This window comes from Berghia stephanieae, chromosome 1 (assembly GCF_034508935.2).
Source record: "Berghia stephanieae isolate SIO BIC M18660-M18661 chromosome 1, UCSD_Bste_1.3, whole genome shotgun sequence".
In the NCBI taxonomy this organism is placed as follows: Eukaryota; Metazoa; Mollusca; class Gastropoda; order Nudibranchia; family Aeolidiidae; genus Berghia; species Berghia stephanieae.
Genome location: NC_088360.1, coordinates 64,508,434 through 64,518,433, shown reverse-complemented (window position 1 = coordinate 64,518,433; position 10,000 = coordinate 64,508,434). Strand labels below are relative to the sequence as shown.

General features: G+C 33.9%; 1 protein-coding gene across 9 annotated transcripts in view; it reads right to left on the bottom strand.

The window, feature by feature from the left end:
- LOC144979489 (uncharacterized) overlaps positions 1 to 10,000 on the bottom strand; it is a 215,093-nt gene that overhangs the window by 98,770 nt on the left and 106,323 nt on the right. For all 9 annotated transcript variants that reach the window (XM_078926198.1, XM_078926172.1, XM_078926181.1 and 6 more), the window contains exons 10-11: positions 9,601 to 9,672; positions 8,902 to 8,988 (exon numbers count right to left, since the gene is read on the bottom strand). In XM_078926198.1, the coding sequence (XP_078782324.1) occupies positions 8,902 to 8,988; positions 9,601 to 9,672 (159 nt within the window). The remainder of the gene's footprint in view (positions 1 to 8,901; positions 8,989 to 9,600; positions 9,673 to 10,000) is intronic.

Below are 10,000 nucleotides of genomic sequence, written 5' to 3'. Positions count from 1 at the left end.
CAAATTGCCATATTTATGGACAATAAAGATCATTATTATTATTATTATTATTATTATTATTATTATTATTATTATTATTATTATTATTATTATTATTAATTAATAATAATAATAATAATAATAATAATAATAATAATAATAATAATAATAATAATAATAATAATAATAATAATAATAATAATAATACTAAATCTTTATTGTCCTCAAAAAAGTGGCAATTTTTCATCTGGTTACACATTTATAACAATACAATATTGACAAAGACACACTTACACAGATGCACACTAGTAACATAGTAGTCATCGGAAAAAAAAAACAAAAAACAAAAACAATAGCCAAACGTGAGAGAGACACCGAATAACTTCGATGTTTCCTCCTTTAAGGGGGGGGGGGGGGAGCGACATTAAAGGGTCATTTTTTTTTATTTGATGAAATATCCTAAACTTCTATGCACAGTCATAATGTATATGTTTGGGAAGGATGATTGCATATAATTTTTTTCGTAAAAAGTTGCCCGTTGCTATGGAAACGACGCCATATTGGAAAATAAACAACAAATCTTAAAAAGTCAAATGCTTTTTTGTTTATCAACCCATTGCCATACTATTTTGGCCAGAGGTAGAAAAAAGTAAAATAAAGAGGCTCTAGAAGCCCGATTTTTAATTTTTTAATTAGAAACTTTAAAAATTAAGTTCAAAGTTATTACTCGATTATTCCCCTTGAAAAAAGTTACATAATTTCAAATTACTCATAAATTAATTTTTTTTTCAAAAATCCGGCTCCTAGAGGACCTGCGTATTTGTATAACACTCATTTGTAGAAAGTTTGAAGAAGATTGGTTGAAAACTGATGGAGGAGAAAATTGCAGTTTTGAGAAAAATGCATTTAAAAGTCAAAGTAAACAAGTTTAGGGAAAAACTCTCCTCTCGCTCTCTGATTGGATTGTGACCACTGACATAATTAAGAACAAAGTGATTGGTTGTTGAATAAATATATTCACCGATTGGTGTAAACAAAATCAGCTTGAATTAAATGTTGAAAAAACGAAAGAACAGGTGTTTGGTGTAAAAAATAAAAACGACTTAAAGTGTGTGGCGATCGGTAAAGATGATGTTGAGATAGTTGACTATTTAATTGGAATAACCATTGATAGTTCCCTCAATTTCTCTCAACATATTAATATAATATCTAAGAAAGTTGCCCAAAGATTATACATCCTAAGGAAATTGAGAACATTTCAAGTAAGGAAGAAAACTATGTTAAGAGTTTATGACTCATTGATTAAAAGTGTAATTGCGTTTGGCTGCACCATATGGTTTGGAGGATGCCGACTTAAAGATAAATCAAAAATTTCAAAATCTATCAAAGAGGCATCAAAAATAATAAACCATCCTCTTGATGGAGTAGAAAGAATTCATGGAAAAGCAATAGAAAGGAAAGCATTCTCAATTACCAACAATAAAAAACATATTTTATACCATGAATTTAGTCTTTTACCATCTGGGAGAAGGTTTTGTCAGATTAAATGTAGAACTAACAAGTATAAATCAACGTTCGTTCCATCAGCAATAAAAATTTTGAATATTTCATATGGTACAGAAAAACCAAGGATTGATTCGTTGACTGATTAACTGATTAATTTATTTAATGTAAGATTAACTGACCAATTGATAATGATGATAATTTTTGGTGTCGAATTGCCACAATCGTAACAAATTGAAAACGAAATGAATATGTTTATGTTGTGTATATCGCACGTGTGGAAAAGAAAGAGAGGAGAGAGAGAGAGAGAGAGAGAGAGAGAGAGAGAGAGAGAGAGAGAGAGAGAGAGAGAGAGAGAGAGAGAGAGAGAGAGAGAAAATAAGTAGGAGTGAAATATCTGTTCAATCTTACAGTTATCGTTTAACATTATAACAAGTGTAACTAAATGACAAATTGCCATATTTATGGACAATAAAGATCTATTATTATTATTATTAAGATAGAGGAGAGTTTTTACTTTTCATTGATATGTTTTTGCCCTTGCTTAGTTATAAAGACTATTTGATATTCTTTCATGAAATCAGTCCACTGAAACTAAAAATGGGCAGGATTTAACCGTACTATGGGTCACAAAATACGTTATTTTGAGTAGAAAAAAACTGAAGATGAAGTTCTCATGCAATTTTTAATGCAGACAAATGGTCACATGACAACATCCCACCAAAATCTAATTTTAGCAAACTGGGTCAAAATTCATCATTTTTAGAGTCGCTACCCCCCTTAAAGTTTGATGTCAGCTGAATAACAGTGGATTGAAGTGCTATTTACTCTACGTCGGAACTCTTTTGACAGAAGAGCATGCCAATGAGTCGTTTCAAGAGTCATTTCAAACTGTCATTTACTGACGGGACACTGATTCCACACAGAACTGCAATGGCGCTTCTTAAATTTTTCAATGACTTGTTATGTAACGCCAATGCTAACAATATCAATTAATTATGCATTTTAGATCTTTCAGCTGCTTTTGACACCATTTTGTTGAGACGACGAGAAAATACGTTTGACGTAAAAGGAATTGCCCTTAAATGGTTTACAGCATATTTACAGGATCAATGGCAGACTGTCGAGATGAATGGTGTTCAGTCAGATCAAGTTTTACTAAACTTTGTAGTACCACATAGATCTGTTCTTGACCCTGTCCTTTTCACTGTACATATGCAGCCCCTTTCTAGTGTGATATCCAGATTCAATCTGAGTTATCAATTTTATGCAGATGATACGCAAATTTATGATCCACTACCCCTAAGTAATTTACAATTCTTAACACAACAAATTTCGAGCTGTTTAAATGAGATTAAATCTTGGATGTACCAAAACAAGTTAAAATTAAATTATAGTAAAACTGAGATCTTAATGAGTGGAAGGCAGAGTATCCTTAAACAGGCAAATAAATCATCTATTACTCTTGGAAATAGTACAATAGAATTTTCAAATAAAGCAAAAAGCCTTGGCGTTATCATTTATAAAGATTGTTCCATGACAAGCCACGTGTATAACAACATGCAATCTATGTATATAGACATGAAATAATAAGCAAAATACGTCATTTAATACCGAAGCATATAGCAGAACTTTTAATGAATTTCCTTGTCTTATCCAAATTGGACTATTGTAACTCCCTCTGGGCGATTTAGCTAAAGACAAAATAAGTAAACTTCAGATTGCTAAAAAAAAATGTAGCCAGACTCATTGTACGCAACAACCAAAAATACCCGTCATCAACTCTCCTCCGTGAGTTACATTGGTTTCCTGTGGAAAATCCTTGAGCACTAACAGTCCCTCCTATATTAAAGACCTTCTAAACATCTATGTCCCCAATAAAAACTTCAGGTCAAGCAATGACCAATCAATCCTTGTCGAACCAAGGCCTTGCTTAAAATAGGCGAACAATCCTTTCAATTTTCAGCCCCCATTTTTGGAACTCTCTCCCATCACACGTGAGATGCTCGGATTCGTTGACAACTTTCAAATCTCGCTTAACCCCCTCCTTACCACCCATAGGAAAATCGTCACATTCGTTACGATGCAGCCAACATTTTTCTCATTTTGATTTCTGTTGTACATCATAATATTTGAACAAAAATGTTTGCTATTGTTAAAGTATATTAACACTGTGTTGAAGAGATCATTTAGCAGAAAAAATATGTATGGCAAGAACTAACCGTTTTTGTGTTTGAGTGAAATAAATCTATTATTGTATAGGTTGGGTGTGAATTTTTCGGGACAATCCGGAAAATGGCCAGTAAGGAGAGCGTTAAAGTGTTATCTTTTTACTTCAAAAGTTGCAATACTATTATCATATTTTATTGTTGTTGAATTCGTATCACTTTTCCATCAACACTTGTTTTACCATAATATGTTTTGTTTTATATCACTGTAAAACGCTTAGAGCACGTGACAACAGGATAAAGCTCTATATAAATGCCATTTATTATTATTATTTGTAGTTTTTGTGACATTTCTCACACACAAGCAAAGATAGTCATTGTAGGTTTTATGACCTTCCACACTCAAATACAAAGATATTGTTTACAACAAGATATGAAGTGAGTAGAAAAGTGCCAGAAGACAATAGAGAATAAAAATTTCTTTTTTTTTTTTTTTTCGCGGCGGTGGTGGGGTTTGAACCTGCGACCATAAGGTACGACAACTCCGCCTGGCAGGTGAGAGCGTGGCTCTACCGTGTGAGCTATCCACGAACACAAAAAATATTCGTTTCAAACTCAAAGTCATTTCTAGATCCCTCTCTCACCCACTTCTTGAGACCGCCGATTCGTTCACCACCATTGCGAAGTAATGTTGACCAGCAGTTAAGCTTAATAGCCAATATTCTCATCACAAACATATAACATAGAAACGATTGAGACATTGAGTATGCTCCGGTGTATGGGGTGAATTTTTAATTCAGAAAAGTGAGTGGAGCAGGCACTTATGTTGGTAACAACAAGATATGAAGTGAGTAGAAAAGTGCCAGAAGACAATAGAGAAGAAAAATTTTTTTTTTTTTTTTTTTTTTTCCGCGGCGGTGGTGGGGTTTGAACCTGCAACCTTATTGGTACGACAACTCCGCCTGGCAGGTGAGAGCGTGGCTCTACCGTGTGAGCTATCCACGAACACAAAAAATATTCGTTTCAAACTCAAAGTCATTTCTAGATCCCTCTCTCACCCACTTCTTGAGACCGCCGATTCGTTCACCACCATTGCGAAGTAATGTTGACCAGCAGTTAAGCTTAATAGCCAATATTCTCATCACAAACATATAACATAGAAACGATTGAGACATTGAGTATGCTCCGGTGTATGGGGTGAATTTTTAATTCAGAAAAGTGAGTGGAGCAGGCACTTATGTTGGTAACAACAAGATATGAAGTGAGTAGAAAAGTGCCAGAAGACAATAGAGAATAAAAATTTTTTTTTTTTTTTTTTATTCTCTATTGTCTTCTGGCACTTTTCTACTCACTTCATATCTTGTTGTTACCAACATAAGTGCCTGCTCCACTCACTTTTCTGAATTAAAAATTCACCCCATACACCGGAGCATACTCAATGTCTCAATCGTTTCTATGTTATATGTTTGTGATGAGAATATTGGCTATTAAGCTTAACTGCTGGTCAACATTACTTCCCAATGGTGGTGAACGAATCGGCGGTCTCAAGAAGTGGGTGAGAGAGGGATCTAGAAATGACTTTGAGTTTGAAACGAATATTTTTTGTGTTCGTGGATAGCTCACACGGTAGAGCCACGCTCTCACCTGCCAGGCGGAGTTGTCGTACCAATAAGGTCGCAGGTTCAAACCCCACCACCGCCGCGGAAAAAAAAAAAAAAAAAAAAAAAAATTTTCTTCTCTATTGTCTTCTGGCACTTTTCTACTCACTTCATATCTTGTTGTTACCAACATAAGTGCCTGCTCCACTCACTTTTCTGAATTAAAAATTCACCCCATACACCGGAGCATACTCAATGTCTCAATCGTTTCTATGTTATATGTTTGTGATGAGAATATTGGCTATTAAGCTTAACTGCTGGTCAACATTACTTCGCAATGGTGGTGAACGAATCGGCGGTCTCAAGAAGTGGGTGAGAGAGGGATCTAGAAATGACTTTGAGTTTGAAACGAATATTTTTTGTGTTCGTGGATAGCTCACACGGTAGAGCCACGCTCTCACCTGCCAGGCGGAGTTGTCGTACCAATAAGGTCGCAGGTTCAAAACCCACCACCGCCGCGAAAAAAAAAAAAAATTTTCTTCTCTATTGTCTTCTGGCACTTTTCTACTCACTTCATATCTTGTTGTTACCAACATAAGTGCCTGCTCCACTCACTTTTCTGAATTAAAGATATTGTTTGTAGTTTTTGTGACATTCCACACTCAAAAGCAAAGATAGTATTTGTAGTTTTTGTGACATTCCACACTCAAAACAAAGATAGTATTTGTAGTTTTTGTGACCTTTCACAATGAAAGACAAAGATAGTATTTGTCACTGTGTGGAATCAGCTCTATTTTAGATGGAACTTTCAAGGGGCCATTAATCCTCCCTGCTAGCTACCTGCGTGAGGTCATTGGAGTTCAACTGGTATCAGGCAGACCCTTGTCCAATGGGGGCAATTGTGGATATTTATGGTCTTATAATAATATGTCTGTATAGTGGGAAAACAATAACAGCCTCTTTACTTTTTTATTTTGATTTTAAAAATCAGTTGTCTTTCTAAACATCAGTGAAAATTTGACATTCGTGTGGTTAATAGTATCTTTAAATATCACAAATTGTGAATCTAATTTTAAGTGTTTGTAAGTTATGATGTACTTAAATTTTAAAAATTGTTATTAAAAACTCAGCGGCAGTATCTCAAGAGTTTTAATAAATATCAAAAGTACAAACATGCATCTTTGTTCCTGTGCATTATTTTCATATTGGCAGTTGATTTTCTTGATTTATTCATGGTTTTCTTAGTTCTGTATATTTTTTTACAACTTCGGTTCCTCTCAAACAGTTGTGTTGGTCATAACAATAAACTGATATGATTTATGTCATTATGTAGTACAATAACTCAGGAGATAAGATTTCATTGACCAGTAAAAACTAAAAACCAATATTGTGTATGATTTCAATATCTCAATTTACTATCAATCTGCCTATAAAGTATGACCTCTTTACATGAAAAAAATCAATCACCCAACAAGGTTACTGGACATGCTATAAATATTGCAGTATCACTCATCAATTACAACTACCACTAAGCACTGGTGCAGTTAAATTAAATGATTTGCTCAAACAGACGGACACAGTATGTGGACAAAAAGAGGATTCAAAATTATGGCATATAGTTTATTCCAAATAGCGACCTCTTTCTCCTTATCGGCCAACTACATTCAAAATGAACACACTGTCCATACAGGTTATATAGAATCATCTCCTTTCCAAGAATACACATTTAGTCATTGTCTTATAAAGTCATCTGATATGCCATTGAACTTAAGTCAGTCAAATTTAGAGATAAAACAATTGAATAACAATCAGAGTCAAAAATATAACACTACTGGCATACCACAGCAAGATCGTTTAATTTTTGGGAAATCACTGCCATATATATCTGGACGCTTTAGTCTATAAAAAGTTAATACATTCACTTGTGCACAAAAGAGAACTTGAACTTACATTATATTACTTATTCAACATGCAAAAATACGAGTAATTGAGACGGATTTCAATGATCATAAATATTGACACCTGTATGACACTATAAAGTCGGTATTTCCTGAGACAACCACACAAAAACAGTATATATCTTCAAACAATAATGGCTAACATTCATAAAAGATATAATTTTGACTTGAATCGTAAGGTATTTAAGTATAGAAAAAAGTCATCAAGCCATTGAAAAGTTGGCTTTCAAATGTGCCCAAAACTACTTATTATTTAAATCAGTTAAATGCTTTACAAAAATAAGATTATAATATTTTCGTCTAATGGTTTATACTTTATTCCTAAACTGATATTTGGACATAATTCATGACATGGAATACTGTGGGAGAGAAAATGAGGATATCACCAAGTCGTGCCAAATAAGAATTTTACAATAAAAAATTCATATCTTAAAAATATTTTTTACTTGGCATGTGTCAAAATCATCATTTTTTCTTTACAATGATGCTTGTTTCAATAATTTTCTGCCACTGGGAATTACATTATTAATATGCAAATTACAACAAATTAATTTCATTGATATCTCAAAAACCACTAAATTGACACCTCTCTTATGAGCAGCCTTAAGAGGATACATTATTATCAACAGTGGCATATGATGAAAGAAACCCTTGCTTTGCTTGTGGTGAGGGAACAATTTTCATCTTCATGTTAGCAACTGAGCAATACCATGAAATATTGCAGCAATTAATTAACATCAGTGGCATCACAGATTCCTACTGACCGCTACCTGTTACACCCATGGGCTGACCCCACTAATGGGGTCGAGTTGACCTAGCACTGAAATACCACTCAGAGGGGAAAATGCCATGAAGTGGGCAGAGTATGGACCTGGCGGAGAGAGGGGGAGCGCTTTACTTGAAGATGCATCAAACAAGTTCAACAATGTAGAGGAAGGTTGGTCATGATTTGGGCAGGCATCAGCTCTAACCATCTTACGGAACTTGTCTTTGTCGACGGTAGAAAAACAGCACAAGTCTGCATTGACACAATTCTGAGACTGCACATTTTACATTTTTTCACAACAGAGAAGTTACCTTGTTTTAGCAAGACAATGTGAGCTTCCATGTATTGAGAAGTTGATGATGGACCTCTTTGAGAAGCACAACATCAAAACCATTAATTGGCCTGCCATGTCTCCCATTGAGCACATGTGGAACGAATTGGGGAGATGTGTCAATAAACCCACTGGAGTTCAAACTATCTAGCAACTGAGACAAGCACTGAGAAAAAAGTATGCTGCAGTAACCCAACAACAAATATCTGCATTCACACACACTATGTGAAGACACGCATAGTCTCCTAGTGTTCACACAAATACTGAATAAAAAAGGCAAGAAAACAAACTGGGTTTTGGCTTTACCTTATGCATTTGTTTGATTTCAAATTTTGTCACCAAATTTGTAGGGTCATTTTTTCAACCCTCCGTTTATTTCTTTGGCTGTACCATTCACAATAGATTTTTTTTTAATTTCTAAAGTGTTTCCCGTTACAGACGTTTCTACCCTTCATTGGATACCATTTTCACCAAATTTGAGCGGCTCAATTATTAGGAAAAAACCATTATCGGCTGAAAACTTAACTCACAGTATACAAAAACAAACTTTTAAAAAAAGGATAAAACAAAAACAAAAGGACAAAAGAGAAATAGCTACCTCAGTTCTAGCCTTATAGAACTCTAGTTCATTCAAGCTTTCTTTGTATTTGAGGATTTCTTTCTCAAACATGTCTACCTTGGCAGTCTGAAATTCATCATTATCAATATTACTGGTGATACATAAATATATTCACAGGGGACAAAAGACATGTATAGGCAACAAACAAAAGATCTGTATATTTTTTGGCAAAAAAAAATTCCGAATTTGCAGAAGAAAAAATTCTGTATCACACTAAATGCAAGATTTTTACTCTTATTTGTATAAATTGCCATTCAAAAATACTTGGAAATCAATTAAGCTAATTCAATTTGGTCATATACCCATTTTTGAGTAAAGAATAAAAACCACAATATTTTTTTAAATCATTCTTTCTCCGAAATTTTCATTGCAAACCCTGAAACTGGAGGAAAACATCAGAATTTGGCCAATTTGGGCCCCAAAATATGTGTTGTATAAACCGCTTCCATCTATTTCAGAACGAAGTTTAGTAAATAATGGCATTATGTATCAATTAAGCCATTAATACATCCAAACATTACTATATTTGTTGTTTATGTGTCAAATAATAGAATTTAATTTTTCAATCAAAAATCGATTGCAATTATAAGCTTATCATTACAACACATACTTAGTAATAAGCTATATTGTTTAAAGTGAAAAAAAGAGAGGTAATCTACTCGATAAAAGACACCTGACCTTTTCTTTCAAAATATCCAGCTCATCACGAAGAAATCTTGTTGCCCTGGCCTCATGCAACAAACTTGCATTCTGTTGTAGAAGAATGATGACAGAATTACTAAATTGGATAAGTATCAGATGAATATAAGTAACAAACAATTTGTATTTTCTTTGCATACTTATCACACTTCACCTTTTAAAAAAAAACAATTTCATTTAATAAATCGATTTCATGCAATATTTGCAGCCTGTGTTTTATAAGTCTTGCATTCAAAATGCTTTACAATAAATGGAATGGAGATCCGACTCGGAAAAGGATCCATTTGTGAAACAAGAGCAAATATCTTCATCAATTTTCCTCTTTGACCATGTTTAATGGATATTGCACGTATATAAATGCTCATTGTTAATGTTTGCA